This window comes from Mastacembelus armatus, chromosome 17 (assembly GCF_900324485.2).
Source record: "Mastacembelus armatus chromosome 17, fMasArm1.2, whole genome shotgun sequence".
Taxonomy (NCBI): domain Eukaryota; kingdom Metazoa; phylum Chordata; class Actinopteri; order Synbranchiformes; family Mastacembelidae; genus Mastacembelus; species Mastacembelus armatus.
Window position 1 is genome coordinate 18774371 of NC_046649.1, and position 17676 is coordinate 18792046.

Genomic DNA, 17676 nt, shown 5'->3' on the forward strand with positions numbered 1-17676 from the left:
TGGCTTTTACCTATCTACAAATAATACACTGTTTTACTCTACACATCTTGTGTCAAGTTACTACTTAATAAAATTGCTACTATTCAACAACAAGACAAAGACATGTTTTCTTTTTCCCTTTGGTGGAAGTGTATTGTGTAAGTGTGTATGTAAACATAGTTTTGACAGCAGCTCTCAAATGAAGAGAACCAAGTGCCGCACAAGCAAAGAAATAATACAACCAAACTCCTTACATACTCATAGTCCACATCTAGGACAGATCGGCAGCAATAGAAAACAAGTAATACATCTTTTGTTTTGCGTAGTCATGAAAATATCTGTTTTATACAAAAATTAAATACAGTTACAGTATGTTACAACTTTTTTCCCGTACAGGTGAGCTCAAGCATGACTACAACGCCTCTGAATAAGAAAAAGGAAAAGTACTGTACTAGATTGGTACTTGTCAAGGGGCTGGATAATAATACATGTGCAGCATTGGCAAAACAACAGACACCCTTTAGCAAAGAAAAATCACCAGAGTCACCAAAGCACAGGAAGGAAGTGAAGGGAAAAGGGAAGTGAGGGAAAGGTAGAGAAGAAGGGAACAAGTAAGAAAGGAGGCAGTGAGGCAAGATGTTTTAAGATGTCCCCGTCCACATTATTATTTTTTTAATAACTTCAGATGATACTTAGAAATCATGTGTTTAGTTTTGTACAGTTTGCACTCAGACTGAGGGTAGTACTGTCTGAGTCTCCAGTCTGCCTTTAATGAAGTATCAGCCAATGACATAATCACAAAGCGAGGGGTCCAACCATTTCCTCAGTGAAATTATAAGACAGCAGTGACTTCACCAACCATTTCACAAATCCTTCTATCAATCAGTATAATAGATCAGTGCACAACCTGTTGCACTAGTAACAGTTTCATCAGCCACTGTGGTCTTAGGGTTTGGTTGAGGATGGGAGGCCATTTAGGTCTCTCAGCAGAGGGAAACAATCAATAGCAGGAGGACTAGGAGGGTAAGAGCGAGCTGGCGGCTGATGAGGGGAAGATGCAAGGAAACCTGTCCAGACAATTGGTCATCACACTCCCCGGGGCCCTGGCAGCGAGCTCTCTCGCACAGGACGCCCGTGAAGCCAGGGGAACAATGGCACCGCTGATGGTGGTGGCACGTGCCACCGTTCTGACAGCGCAGCATCGCGTTGTCACACACCCGAGCTGCGAAGACAAAGTAAAAAGGGCAGGGGAGACAGGAGGGGGTGATTAATAGATCACTCAGTGATAGAGCGGCACAGAACATCAACAGGCAGGTTCACAGGGCACAAGCTGCCTCTTCTTGTCCTGTCTGCATTGCTCTGTGTCCTTAGAGCACAGCTGACACATTAGGCAGGGTGAAGCCAAGGACTTTTATGAAGGAGTGCAGAGAGAAAGAAGAGACAGATAACCAGGGCATATACTGTATGAATACTGGAATGCAGCCCACAGCCTGTGTAAAGCCTTTCCATGAATTATTGTTTATGACAAAAGAACATGGACACAATTTATGGATTTATGGATATTTTTAGGCGCACCGGGGGGACTTTAGACCAAATAATTCTGGCAAAACAAAAGAGCAAACAAACCATGGCAGTGATGAAGTGAAATTAATGATTAGTGAATCAAAGGATGCCAGAGAGTATTGTGAAACAGCCCCTCTGTGCCGGACAGTAGAATTGAAAATGGTTTCCCTCTGGCACAGTGACACTCAAAGAACAGAAAGAGGAGAAGACATGGGATGAATACCTGGCTCCAACACATCACCACTCCCTTTGATATGCAAATTTACATTTGCAGGTAAATCACCAATTGCTATTATTTTCATCTCTGAGGTTAACATTACAACAAACAATACAACAATGTTAGGAGAAAAAGATGTAATATCCAGAACTGCATTGTTCTAGTGGTCACTGAACATTTGATATAGACTGATTAGGACTACATAAGCTAATATTCACATTTCCAGACAAAAACTCATGACTCAATTATCCCAGGAAGCCTCTCTGCTGGCAGAGGTGAAATCCTGGAAGAGGTAATATTTGCCAAGAGATTTCAGTGTAATTGGATCTCTCTCCCTGCATAAACAGTAATCACATTTTTGGTTTTCAGTAATGTGACTCATGCACCAGAATAAACTCAACAAATAATCATTGCTGCTGCCAAAACTGATTAAAAAGTCATTGGAATTGCATTTAACTTAATAATATTTCAACCCACTTCACACATACAACACTGCTGTTATGTCTTTTAAAAGGGAATTCCACCTGTGGATATGGGATTGTATTGTCAGTATGGCATCTTCATTTCGTGATGAATTGTAAATTTCTCTTTTAGCGGATCTACCTTCCATGTCTCATCCGTCTCTACTTTTGATCACCGAGATATTTGTTATAATTGCTTTATTGTGTTCCAGTGTTTTTATGTGTTTATGGAATGATAGATAACACTAAAATTATAAGAGCAAATATAGCAGTTCTTCCAGTCACTCAAACTCCTTACTTAAAATGCAGCAGGTCTTATGGCTCTGTTGCATGATGGATTTCTCCCTGTGTGACTGCTGAACACTGGTGCAAAATAATGAGTCCTGAAAGAAGCCACTGCTTTTTGATTCAGAGACTGACACTGAAACCTGACATTTACCATTGATGTTTTAGATCGATTAAAATTTTTCTGCCACAAAACCTCTTTGAATCAATGCAGAGAATGTGACATGGTGATGTTTATATTTAGCTAAAACACAAAAGCACAAAACAAACCCTGATATGCAAATCACATCATGAATAAACTGTTTGCTTGCAGTTGTTTTCCTTTAAAGGTCAAATCAATGCTGAACAATAAAAAACAATTACAGTCCAGATGCAGAGCATGATCAACAGATTTTTAATAATTTTCATAATAAGAGGCAATAGTGCAGCTGTGAATGTTATTGGACTAGAATGACCATATTATTATGGGTGTATTAGAGCCTAGCATTAGCCGTGGCTGAAAAAGTGAACATCTCTCATTGTTTTAAAACCATCATTCGAACCATCATTTGAACCACGCCCACTGTTCTGTACTGATATTTAGCAAAAAAAAAAAAAAAAAAAAAAGACAATGATGTACATGTTTGCTATTGTCTTGATGTATTGATGTACATTAAGAATTCAATACTCAAAGTGGCTATAATCAATATTTTGTATTATTTTTTTAACATTAAAATATGAAAATGAAGCTCTGCAGTTCACTGTATGGAACTTTTGCTACTCTCATTCGGTTGGTTTCTATTTTGAGCAAACCCCCCCCTACTGTACACTACCTGCCCAGCACCAACTGGCAGACAGAAAAAATTAGCAGCTACAGTACCTGTGGCTCTGAATAGAGTGGAGCATGAAACAGCTCAGGAGATTCTGTGGATTAAAATCAAGCTAAAGGGCCTAACCTTACAAAAACGATGCTGCATGCAGTATGGATCTAAGCTCAGACCAAACGTATCTCAGGTCCTATTTTTCTTGATCTTAGTCTGACAGCACCAGAACTACACATCCTAATTCACTCATGCCTAATAGAATAGAAATAAAAATAAAAGTAAAATGCTTAATAAAATGACCACCTTACAAGTGTATGTACCTGGACTTTTTGCATGCAGAAAATAGACTGCTCAATCACATAGTGCTGCTGCCCTGTCCTCAGTGGGTTCAAACATTAATGGCCTCTTGGCTACACCCCAATCAGTGATGTCAAATCAGGTTTTCTTATTTTACAGCTAATGGAAAACACCTGCGCTTGGTGTTTCGGGAAAAACTTCCATGGGATCGACTGAGTCTCCATTATCTAGTCTACACATTAAATTTGTTGCTTGTGGCCAAAGGATAATCGTTGTGTCCTCCAGCAGACCCTCAGGACCGTTGTCTTTCTAAAAGCATCTGTAGTCCAATTAGTTTGCTTATGCAGCAGCTTAAGCCTGTAGTAGTGGAGCCACAGGGTCTGCTGTCATGACAAAACAGAGTGTAAAATAAATCAATTATTCTGTGTCACTCAGAAGAAAAAAAGTCAAATAGTGATTAGGCATGTGTGAAATAAGGTTAACAACAGTGAATCTTTTGTATAGTAAGTAAAATGTGTGACTTTGGGCTAAATATAGGAGGCATTTAGATATGACTAGCAATCACTAGTATAACTAATTTAAATATAAACCTTTTAATGAATTATGAATGTGAAATATAAAATTGGATTATTCTTAGATGGATAAAGCTAAAAGGGTGCATGACAGCATAAAAGATGTTTGATGACTTGATGCTGAGTTTCCATAAAATCGGGGGACTTAAAAGATGGATTTGAAAAGAAATCATTAAGATTAAAGCAAAAGAGCAGCAGAGAGCATCAACAGGATATGCTTGTTCAAGTACAAGTCTTGTAATGCGGATTGTACATTTTCCCCATATGGAAAATTAACATATTTTTAAACTCAGTGCCCTTAGTTTGTAATATAGGCATTCTGCTTGAAATTGCAAGTCTCCCAAGCAAAATAGCCCCAGTGTCATAATTAGGGGTTATTTTTTCTTTGGAAAGTTCCCTGCAGTGTCAAGGAAAATATACAACTGACCTTTAGTGTGGAAAACCACTGGAGTGCTGCTTTAATAATAGACAATAAAATACAATATCAGGATTTTTATAAACGATTTTCTACATAAAACTTTAACATCTGTAAGAGTGTCAATATACTTGCTCCAAATGACATCACTCACTCTCGGACTTGTGCTGGCAGTAAGTGAGAACACAGCAATTCAAGTCCTGGCTAAGCACCAGCGTGCTCTCTCTGAGCCATATGTGCGCCTCACACCTCTGACAGATGTGTGACATTTTAGCAGTATAACTGTTATGACAGATCCATCCTTGGGCTTTGGTGTCGCACGAAGCAACATGGAGAAAATTCACCATAGCAGCAACACAGCAGTGATAGATAGGAAAGACGAAGAACTGAATGAAATTTCATATTGCTGCTTGTGTGACTGGAAGCGTAATGCATTTGAAAGGTGTGTATTTTAAACATAAAGCCGTCTAGTCGTATTGTGCAATACACACTACTGATTGGATTATTGTGTCAATTATGATTCATTTAAATTGCTATGATACTGAAATATTCAACATACTGCTCATTCCATTGTGACTTTTTACAGGATCTGGTGGTCTGTTTATGCTGTAAACACATCCAGGCAGTTCTCTAATCCTCTCATCTCAGTCAACTCTTGATGTCCTTAGATACTCTGCGAGTGAAGTCTCTGAGATACAAAAATTCACAGCATGATAACAAGCTGAGAGTCACAAATCAATGACCTGGACCATGGCTTCTGTCACTCCTTTTTGTGGAATACTGACGTAGAAATAAATTCTTTTGAAGAGCCAACATTGTTAAATATTTCCATTCATATCAATAGATCTGATATTACACAAATCGCTGTCATATGAACCTGCAAGTAGCTTTTAGTATTAAAGATACCGTTTGTTTGCAAGAAAACCCTGCAGAGACATCAGCACCTCCGTGTATTTATAGGGATTTATTTAATATTTTTAAAAGGCTGTTATAACTGTAGATTCACCAACGCAATTAACTATAACTGGAGACAGTTTTCAGATACAGGATCTGCTAATTATATTCTCTGAGACAGAACAGTGTTGGTACAATTACACTGGATCAATATCTTTTGCCATGATGTCAGGGTAAGCTGAAACCTGCGTTCAGCTATGCCTCCTGTTATCATATTAACATGAAGGCTTCATCATTAGTCATGACTACAGGCCCGAGGAATATAAATTGTCAGCTGCATAGTAGCACTTTGCAGCAACAGAGGATACTCCTGCATCTAAAGACGCAAAGTGACCGATTTTTATTTTACTCAAGAACAAGAGCTGTGTTAGTAAATACTAGTCAGAAATGGATGATCTGAAATTTACTGAAGTTTGGGGAACCATGCATGCTTGCTTTCTTGCTGAGAGATAGATGGGGAGATATTAAAAGGTCATTTCAAAATTCCTACAGTATATCCATTATTGGTGTCCACACTGGGTTACTGTAAATTCTGCACAGCATTGCCAGAGGAAATGCACTGTATGTAATGATTATATTTTCTTCATATTTACTAAATCACTGGTGCTATGTAGCTGTTACATCCATAGTTCTGTCACATTTGCACAGGTTGAGATTTTCATAGGTTGTAATTTAGCCATGGTACTATATCTGAAACAAATAACTGATTAGTTGCACTTGAAGAACAGAGAATAATTATTTGCACTATTTTGATAAATGAGTCATTTTTCAACAGAAACTCAAAACGTTCTCTGCTTCCAGCTCCACAAATATATTTTTCTCTAAAAGCACCTACTGACATAGGGTGCTCAGAACTGATAATGGAAATGCAGAAAATGCAGTACACCTACATGTAAAAGCCTTCATGAATTTGGTATAGGTTCTGACACTTTATATGGAAATGATGCCAATTACGTAGGAAAAGCTAAATTGTTTGTACTCCACTACAGTTTGGTTTCACCTCTAAGTGCAGCAAGCATTTGATTATTTTAATAAACAGTCACATCTAGTCCCCAACTTTGTGGGTCCAGAAAAGATCGCGAAAATCCTGAAAGCCTTCTTTTATTTTTTTCTCTTCTTGCTGTGAGAGCAGTGGTGCAGATGTGACTTAACGCTCACTACATAGGATATCTGGGCCTGGGGATTAGCTGGAGATAGCTGGAGATCAATCTACATAAACCCCCCTGGAGCCTCTTCTCTCCTTCCCTCTCCTTCTCCTCTTTCCTTTTTTTCCCCTTGTGAACATGACAGAAAGGGTGCCCCCCAAGAGAGCATTCTAGGTAATTAAAAAGCGGGCATGACCAAAGAGGTTGGGTAGCTGTGGACTGATTATGAGGCATGTGGTCTATTCCCTACAATGTCCGCACAACAAAGGGCCTGTGGTGTAAGGACCAGTGTGTGTTTGTGTACATGCAGGATGACAGGCTTTGGGAAAACATCAACCTACTGCATACTGGTGTTCACATATTCTCTGTTAAACCTTTTTTCCAATCAATAAGCAGTCATTTTGTTTTTTGTGTTGTTAATGTCATGTTGAAGTTACAAAGCCTATAAGCCTACCTTGGTTACGATTTGCAACACCAAGAGATGAAGCATTTGCTCGATCTGTGTAAAAATGGGAAAGGTTATATATTACACTGAGTTGTTATATATTCCATGCTGTTATGTAGTTAAAGCACAGGGCCAGCATGCATACATTCTAGTTTTAAAAAATAATCTGTTTGTTATTTTGGGGAATTTACCTCTGAATTATTGGAAAAAATCTGCCATATGTTTGGAGTAGGTAATGGGCTAATGTAGAAACCTGTGCATGCAGCTTGACTGAATAAATTTTCCCCAAGATAAAGGCAGAGACATGTACATATGGTAGCTGCTGTTTTATCCAGTATGAGGAGTCACCTTCAGGCATCAACATGCATAGGGATGCATGGTGGGAACCATGACTTCATAAAAAATGGTTTTCTTTACTCTGACTTAGGGCAAATATCTGTCTGTGCGCTTAGAGCAAATATTCTAGTGTAGCAGGAAGGAATCATTCTCAGTAGTGCCTGCTGACACACTGGCCCAAACATGCAGGACTCCTACAGTATTTTATTCACTAGGAAGACACCTAATCTCAAGCCACACTAGAGTTATTGTAAGTTTTAGCTCATTAAGTACAAATTATGTCTAGTTATAATTAAAACATTTTGCAAACCATGCCAGAGTTTCAAAGCATTTTTCCTATCTTAAATCAATAAATGCCCGGAAGGTAGAAAACCTTCCGGGCATTTATTGATTTCCTTTTGATAAAACATGAAAATCAAAGAGCATTTAAAAACCTTAGAAGTACATGTAATTGTAATGTGTAAATATTTTTACTATGAAATAAACAGAAATAAGCCATAAGTTTCTATTCCTTTCCTAGAAGGGAAGAAAACAGAATTTCTGAAATGTGAAATAACAGCAGCATGGTTGGCATAACTGTATGTAGAAATTTAAAGCATGTGATTTGTATTACATTGGTAAAAACATAAAAAAATTAGGTACGGTAATTTTAAATATTCTTTTTTAAAGGAAATCCTACTTTTTCAATGCAGTTTTAATAGTTTGTAAGCACAATTGTTGCTATTAAAATGCATGGGGAAAAGTTTTCTCACACCATGTATTTGTTCACTTCCATTCATAAAAGTAGGTTTTAAAGATCTAATTTTACATAAATGCTTCATTAGGATGGATTTGTTTCACAGTGGAAAACATACTGATGAACAACATAATGACAATGTATGATACAGCTTCAGTCAAACAAGAATTAATCATTAATGATTAGCTGCATGCCAATTTAAAAAGCTTGAGCAACTTACGCACTGGTCCATGATTACTGGGAATACCTGTGGAAAGAGCAAAAAGCAACGTTTCATTAACGTGTCAACTTCATTTCATTTTATTCTTGCAACTTATCACATATCCAATTGGTCTCCACTGTGTGTACTGATTAGCAGCAGCCAGGGCACTGCAAAGAACCTGACCACTGCTTGGACCAACACCTGCCTTCATCTGATGATAATAACACGTCTACCGATGATGAAATGTCAACAGAACAAAATGTCTAAAAGTCTTTTCATCAGCATTTTCATTCATGTTTAGAATAAAAATGTTAACAGTTTGTTTTCTTTCGCTGCTATTTGGCTTGTCTTCGTTCTAGATAATGGTTATATTTCTGTATATCATCTTCAAATCAATTAATTGAAGAATAACAAAAATAACTTCTATTTCCCTATGAATCACAAAAATGCTGTCATTCATATTATCCTGCTACACAGAACACTTTACATGCATGTGACAGTGACCTAAAAGAAAAATTAAAAAGTCAAATTCTTTGTGTAATGTCAGCAGACAATTACAACACAACACAATTAAAACAATTTGTGATCATTTTTTACAAATTTTATCAATGTGTCTTTCTATCCTTATGTTTAAGTGGGGGTTTCATACTGTTTGCACCCCATTCATCACTCCATTTCCAGTTTAAGGCTGTCACAACAACTTCTGGCAAGACCAACACTGCAGCAGCAGGGAAATTGCAGATTTTAAGCTCCAATTTGCACGAAGGCAAGCAGGCTGCAATTCCTAACCAATAGTTGTTCTGTGTAAGAAATGGAGGGCAAACAATATTGCCCTTTGAAGCCTGAATACATTCTACAGTCTGATCAAACTCTCAGCCCCAACCCCTCTTAACCTGTGAACCTGCTTTGGAACACAAGATGAGTTGACGGTCTCTGCAAAGTGGACTGTCAACATAATTCTCGAAGTGATTCCTCTTGTGCTCTGCAGGCAATTTACAGATTTTCTCCTCCTTTTTTAGGGAAACCTTGGATTTGAATCACTTCGAAGCACTCGCTGCTGCTGACAGCTATGGCTCATAGAAACACAGGGCTCCATTTTGGGCTCTAATTTATTAGATGAAGGGTCACATATGTCCATATATCTGCATGAGCAGGGATTTGAATATGTAATAGACCTCATCCTGTTTCTACCTGTGGGATAAATGCCTTCCATGATTAAAGAGGAAGAGTTGATGACAGATGAAAGCTATTAAACCATAATTACATTTTGCACGTTCAGCATATTTATCTTGATACAAGGCCTGTATGTTTAATATCCTCATAGGAAATATGAGCTTCACATAATGGATAAAGGCATGTCACAGGGCCTGGGCTTTACTTATGAGAGAAATAAGAATAATTCAAGACAAAAGTGTGTTCATTCAACACCTGGGGGACCAATATTCTTACGTCACTTCCATGTGTAACATTATTGCATTTTATGCCACTGCCAAACAAGTGCTAATATTGCTTTTGATATGGCTAGACCTTGGTTTCATCAGTTCAGTGCAGATGCGGCCAAGTGTTGGATTTTTTAATAACGGCCTGTCAATCTGACAGTGAGCACCACATTGCAGGGAGACTCATAACACAGAAGAGGTGCAGGGATAAATCTAGCAATATCTCCTTAGAGTTCACAAACATTCCCACAAACAAACTCCCACACACAATCAAATGTAATGCATGTGCATAGAGGCACATACACAGTTTTGTGCACATACATGCATCCACATCCACAGACACAGAACACACATACAAATTACTGCGTAATCATCCAATTCATCATCAAATACCCCAAAGAAAAACAAAGAAAAGCACAAGTTTACTCAAACAACATCAGCGGATCAATAGCAACATTATGTCTCTGTACAAAACTAAGTCAGATGATCAAACTTAGCAAGTGAGCAAAATCCACTGCCACGAGAATTTTTGAATGCAAGGCTGAATCAGTGTGAATGGAGGACTAGAGGGCTAGATCTTCTACCATCTGGCCTCGCCTGGCCATCCACCACCACATCCCTGAGTGGCTGTATTAGATTTATTGAGGCAATGAGCCCCCTCCCCCAGGCATGGGATTTGATAAATGTGACTCAGCTCCCATCCAAGATTATAATGGGGATAATGCAAAAGAGCACCTTCTGCCTCAGAGATACCATGTGAACAGACAGAAAAATATCTAGCATTACTTCACATTGATGGAGAAATGGTAAATTCAGTGTAAAAGTATCAGAATGAGTGCTCTTCACTAGTAAATTAGTGGCACACTCAGTCTGTATCTACTGAACAGCAGAAACACTGATATACTTACATATATTTGCAGTTCCTTTGGGTATAGGGAGGTAAGAGCCTACACTCCAGGCTCTTCCGTGGTAGTGCCTCTTACAGCGGCTGCAGTCTGGCCCTGTGGTGTTGTGTTCACACTCACAGCCCAGCTTCCCCTTGTCAAACACACAGCTGTTGGCATGCAGGTTGCACTTGCACCTGAGACAGAAAGATAACAAAAAACAGAGACATGAATAGGCATCATTCTGCAACCGCTGAATCAATACTTTCTAGAAGGAATACACAAAGTCTGCCCTTGCTGCTGTGTTTATTTGCCGCTTTCAAATTTTTTGACAGGAGTATAGTGAAATCCTGGTGAGTTGTCTGACTTGGATCATGCCTCCACAAAGCTTCATTATGCTCTCCTTTAAAAAACAAGGCCTCATTTGTTGCTGCCCCTGTGGAGAGCACAGTAATGTGAATAAGGTCACTTTTGGCACTTTGAGAGCTAAATGAAAGGCACTCTGTAAGATTTCCTAATTGAGCACAAAACAGGGATCTGATGAGAGATGATACCATAAAGAGAAGCTGCGCAGCCTGAGATTTTTTTTCTTTCTCTTCAAAGTTACTGTGTTATTTGACAAGGGAGCCTTCAGGCAGGAAACCCTACCGGTCGGCGGAGCTGGTTTATTAGACACAACTGTGGCAGACTTGACAGATGCTCCTGACAGGAGAGGAGAGACGGCCTGACGACATGCAACATTCAACCGAACCTACCCCTGTTTTGACCACATGGAACAAATGTGCTTGTATTTCTAAGCTTGTCGAAAAAGAACAAGTTGGTTGCAGTTTAATGCTCACTACTGTGGGTCCAACAGCCTGAATGAGTAGAGAATAAATTGCATGTTCTCAGAAGATAACCTTTTTCATCTCAGTGAGATGAAGTAAGGAGCCCTATCAAAGGAAGGAACAGGCTGTGTTTGTTATCACATTAGATGTTACAGTTTCATATTCCACTTGTGTTCCAAATATATGTGTCTCTATTTGATTTTATTCCTACGAGGGTAAGAGGTTACAACCAGTGACCTCGTCTTCTAGAGAGACTGGGCGGGAGGGGGGGGGTGACAGAGACAGAGACACAGTTGGGGAGAGGGGAACCATCGAGAGGATCTGTCACAAGAGACCTCCCAAGGGCTTTGGGCGGTTCATGGTTTCACATCATGCCTATGTTTGTTTTTACAAAGTGTTTCCGAGGAAAGATTTCTTCCATTTGAGACTGAGGAGCCGGGTATCTGCTGCCTACAATTACCAATGAACATGAGACAGAGAAATGACAGCAGCAGTCAGAAATACATTCATTCTAATTGACTTCCTGGCCTTACTGTGACATCTGGCATTAATGATAGATAACTGCGGGAAACAAGGGAAACTATACCCTGCTCTCTACAGCAGTAGAAAGTCAGTGAACAAGGTTTAAATAATGCGGTTTTCTAGTAACATCTTCTTGTAGGTAAAAGTTTATTTTAAGGAGTAGACTTGCTCATAAATGCTGTGTCATTACAAAACATAAGAATTGTTTTTAATATGTTGCAATTTTTAAGAAATCAAACACTATGGGAACACATTATGCATAAATGCACAGACATGCAAAGCCTTTGTAAGACAAAGCTTGGGTTGAATATAGTCCATTTGTATATATCCATATAGTTGTTGGCTTGTGACTATGTTATAGTGTGTTATAATGTATTTATTATTTGTTTTTCTTTTCCGTGAAACTGTGCATACATGAATTTAAAAATACTAACGGCACATTCTTGTATATGTTCCTGGCTAGTTATCTATCCATTATTAATGCATTAATACAGACATTTACATATCTGTTTAGAACTATGTTACGTGTGTGCTATAGACATTTATTCATCGTATTCACTCAAGTACTATAAGCAGAAAATCTTCATTTTTGAAGGTGCCTTGTAAATATTACTTGTCAAATATGTGTCATGAGAAGTGATCACTTGGTAACCAAAGTGGCCAAAATGTCCCAGGAAATACTAACCTCCCAGCCTGTGTGTAAATGTCTCACTGCTGCCTCTGCATTTTAGATATTATACAATAGAACCGTTTTCAATGATTAATCTTAAATTCATGTAGCAATCCACATAAACTTTAGATTATCTTGGAAACCTTTAAGTTGAAGCCATAAAAGTAATTGTCATTTTCAATTTCATGGATTTCACAGCTACAGCAACATTAAAGTTGAAAACAACTCTACATCTCTATCTATAAAATCTATAAAATCACCATCTTCCTTAGATTAAATGCTGTCTCACAATATTGTCAGCCATAATAAATGCCACAGAATACCAGCCCACATCAGAGCAACTAAATGCTAGTGCCTCTTAACACGCATTCCCCATAGTCCTTAACTTTTTAATCAATTAAAGTCCCCGCTCCATAAAATTAATGACTGGGTGTAGCTCTTCTGCCATGCAGACAGCAGCCGCTCCCTGAAGTCAAGAGCGATGAGATTTGACCTTCCACTTAATTAAAAACCAGCAAAATCTGGATCATCTGGCCCAACCTGTGCTGGTAGCACACTGATAGAGGATGTGTACTCAGGGGAGCTTTGGGATGTAATGCTTTTGCCGTTGGCATTGTCATATTGAAATCAGAGAGTTTTTCTGTCCCCAGCTTGGGTCACAAGAGAGAAGAGACTCCCTGTATGTCCAGCCTTTTGAACAGGACTGTTACAAAGACACATTTCATAAAGTTTTAATGACCTTTTATACTGTGTTCAGCCCAATAGCAATTGGTATTATCCATTATTCAAACAAGTTAACCCCCCATCCTTTCCATTAACTGTATTCCTTCAACTGATGGTAAAAATGCTCGTAGAGACAATGAAATTAATGCTTTCATAGTAAAGGTGCATGCATGTGTTTTGTGAGCAAGAGGGATGTTAGTTACTGTGAGTCTCTAGTTAAAGGCTCCAATCAGCCAAATTACCAAAGGACACATACTCTCTCCAAACACTCACACAACCTAAAGAGCCATGTATTGTAGCAGCAGGATATAATGCCACAGATAAAACACACTGTTGAAAATAAATAGCCTAACTAATCAATTTATTATGGGAAGGAAATGACTTGTCTTGTGTAAAATCCATTGGTTTGTTGACCCATTCATCCACCATGGTCTCAGTGCACCCGTCATGATTATTACCACTAGTCAGATGTGTCACTTGAATATAAACACAGCTGTTTTTTTTTTAAAAAACACTGATGCTTTCTCATTTAACCACTAATAAACTACACACATAAACAGCCTCTGTTAGTCCTGTATTTGCCTAACCATACAGGTTTTCTATTTATTTATTTTTTTAAAACAGGTTTTTAGATGTCTGTCTTCATTAACAACAACATCTCAGTCCAGGCACAAATGTCCCAGATTTGTTGGATAATGCAACCAAACATTTGCCAATAATTTTCTCTGAGATTATTTTTTTTAAATTAAATCGTTACAGTGAAAACAGTTCACAGCGTGCACATAGAGTGCTCTGAATCATCCACAGTAAACAGGACTTTGCCTGTGGAAAAACATACAGTTGTTTAAATTCATAATAAATAAATTTGCAATGCTGTGAGCAGCACAAGTGAAATTCTTCTGTGTATTAGTATGAAGGTATGAATCTCACAGTCATCCTGAGCAATTAAAACCCAAACTATTTGTAATCTTAAATCCGCATTCCAGTAAGACATTCCACTGATCTTTGCTTTTTGTAATTTGAATAAACAATACCTTTAATATTAAATTGTGCTTAATAGATCTATTATCTAATTATGAGAATTGCGATGACCATCCTAAATACAAATTACCTCTTTTAACCACCACACTGAGAACAAAGATATTGTACACTACTGTATCTGGTTTTGCTGCACCTGGTGAGTATATACTGATCTTGATTGGGAATTCTGAGTGTGCAGGCTACTACTGTAACAATGAACAAATCCTTACAGTGAAGGAAGGTGAGATTTGGGCGTACTGTAGTTTAGATTGATATTCTAGAGTAGACACTAGCAGTGCCCTATGTTTTCTCCTCTGGCTGCTGCCTTCTCTTGGCTTCGCCTGGCTGCTTGGTGTTGTGTTGACATGCACTCTGTGTCTAACACAGCTTTTCTTCCTTGTGACAGCTTCTAGCATCTCTGATTCAAGACAAGAGAGGTTCACAGTACTTGTTAAAAAGAAACCTCAAGAGAGAAGAGCCTGAACTGACAGGTTAGGGGAAACTTTTATTTGCAGTAAATTGTCACTTGCTAATTTGAACCTTACAATGACTTCCATGAAAAAAAGAACATTAAAATAACTAAATGAATAAAGTTTAAGTTTAAGCATCTTGCAGTTTCGCTATCTGTCTTTAACTTCACCAAAAAAAAAATACAGTAAAATGAATTTTACGCAATGAATTGTCATTATGATAATCTGGCCTAAAAGAGTCCAGTGGTCTAAAGAATGAAAAAAGAATGTAACAGGATTATCTATACCTGCTTAGTCCTATTTAGGGTCGTGGGGATCTGCTGGAGCCTATCCCAGCTCTCTTGCAGCACAGCACAACATGGGTCAGCCAGGAGATAATTTGAAAATAAAAAAAAAATCTGCATAGAAAGAAGATATTTGAATTTTAAATCCATCAATTTTAGCCAGTATCTTCACTCAGATTTTGTTAAATGCTCTTGCAGTCCACCCACGCAGGTGTTACATATTTGCCTTGATTGGCATCTCCCTCACTCTCCAGTTGTCAGATTGGTGAGATTGATTGTTTTCATCAAAACAGACCTTTGCATGGAAAATAAATGTGTAAATGTAAATAATAATACTTGGTCTTGGTCTTGTGTGCTGCCTTGCTAAAACACTGTCTGCATTACGATCCACCTGCATTCACACAGGGAAAACAACAAAGTTCAAAATTTTAAAATCTTTTATGCTAATCTGGTCAGGTCGTTGCATAAATAAAATTATGATGTCCATGAAGCCTGTGATTAAATGTCTCTTGTCACTGAAGAAGAAAAAAATGGAGACTAGCAAAAGCAATATATTTGTGTTGACTAATTAGCACCCTGTACTGATCCTGCAGTTAATGTATTAAATAAACATACATGCAATACTTCCATCTCATTATGCCCAAGGTTTTCTATTTTTAATGAGACTTAATAATATAATCTCATTTGATGTTTTCTGAAAGTTGAAGGACACGTCACTGGTCAATCATCTTAACAAATCAGCTCCTAATTTCTGCATAAGTGTAGTGGATAAAAAATGTGTATTAATTAAAAATTTCTTTTGCAGATTAACTGGAAATCCGGTTAAATGTACATTTCGAGAACTACTCACTTTTTAATAAAAGCAATCACCGATACTTACTAACACAATGTATGTCACATTTGCCTCCACACAGCAACCTGACTTCTCTTTCTCTTTGTGAAGGCAGTGATATGATTGACCTAATTGTCTGCAGGGTAGAAATGCTGAGAAGCCCACAGTGCCAGGCCACACACTAATGAAAGGCAGGTAGCTAAAATGTCGGTCTGTGCATTGCTCTGCTGCTGTGGAGATAAAGAAAATAAAGATGGCAGCTCCATCAAAATGGTTTCTGAAATAAAAATGCAACTTCTCTTTAAAGCACAGCCTAAAACTTTCAAATGTTTATGTGGACTTTACTTTTTGAAACTTTCATAAAATGGCTATAGAGTCATTTAAAACAGAAAGCCCCTTTTCTTTCCTTCTTCCATTAGAGGTTTAACCCATGGCCACCGCTCAGATAAGACTGACTGAGCACCAGCCTCCCTCAGCTCTATATCTCACCTGTTCCTCATATAAGTTGCCCATGGCCAGAAGCTGTAATGTGCCTCTATGCTGTATAAATACATACGGAAACTTTCCTCGACAAGACACTTAGAGAGGCTCACATATCCTGACCCGTGATAGCTCTGACAGATATGGAGAGATCAAGGCTGCTGAGTAAAACTTTGGCCTTGCTGAAAGTTTTAGATGAATGTCAAAGTGTTACCTGGACAAACCAGAGTAACCTGCCAACATCTTGCAGGGAAAGAGAGGATGTTTGATTTCTTTTACATGAGAGGAAAGACTGCTGTGACACATCTGAGCTACAGGAGCATCAAAAATCACTTTTAAATTAAAAAGCTGGTCCTGCTGCCATTATGTTTAATAGTTGTGTGATCCTGCGCCTTACTACACTGCCTTTCAGTGAGCTGGTATGTGCGACTACATGACTGGATTTATTTGAAAATGTATCTCTTTTACAACTTTCCACTGTCTTATAGGAAAAATCAATCCACTCCATATTACATGTCCATAAAGGGACACCTTCTGCAAACAGAATTAATTATTTTTGGGGCCGAAGAAGTATGATTAAGATTACTGAAGCCCTATTGCTAATCTAAGCCAGAAAGCACACATCTGGAACATACTCCTCCAAACCTGGGGGTCTGCAATTCTTTTTAGATTTAAAGACTTTTTATTTGCCACTGCCTGTTATTGATTCTAAATTTGGACAGTCTTATAACTTCATGACTTCAACTTTGAACTACAATATCTACCTACTAGTTTAATCAGTTTGGATTTAGCATTAGCATATTTTTACCCATTTGATATTGCTTTTCAAAACTGTGTCACAAAGCCATGGTTATGTCTTATGTAAAGCACTTTGAACATTGCAGTAGCCACCCCTGAGGTCATGTCCTTGGTATTTAATAAATAATATAATATAAACTTGCCTGTCCTTGCCTTGCCTTCTGCCCCCTTTCATGTGGGAAAACATGTTCAGTGTTATCTGGTTTGCTATGTTTACTCTTTCGGAATAAACTAAATTATTCATGTATATTCAGATTAATAATATAGGTTGCATAATGTGATCTAAAAATAAAAATTTAGCTAAATGTTGAATGTTT

At 38.1% G+C, this 17676-nt stretch overlaps 1 protein-coding gene across 1 annotated transcript in view; it reads right to left on the reverse strand.

The window, feature by feature from the left end:
* Positions 1-962: 962 nt before the first annotated feature.
* LOC113134695 (netrin-G1-like) overlaps positions 963-17676 on the reverse strand; it is a 47555-nt gene continuing 30841 nt past the window's right edge. Inside the window, exons 3-6 of the mRNA XM_026314174.1 lie at positions 10758-10930; positions 8429-8455; positions 7146-7190; positions 963-1201 (exon numbers count right to left, since the gene is read on the reverse strand). Of these exons, the coding sequence (XP_026169959.1) occupies positions 963-1201; positions 7146-7190; positions 8429-8455; positions 10758-10930 (484 nt within the window). The remainder of the gene's footprint in view (positions 1202-7145; positions 7191-8428; positions 8456-10757; positions 10931-17676) is intronic.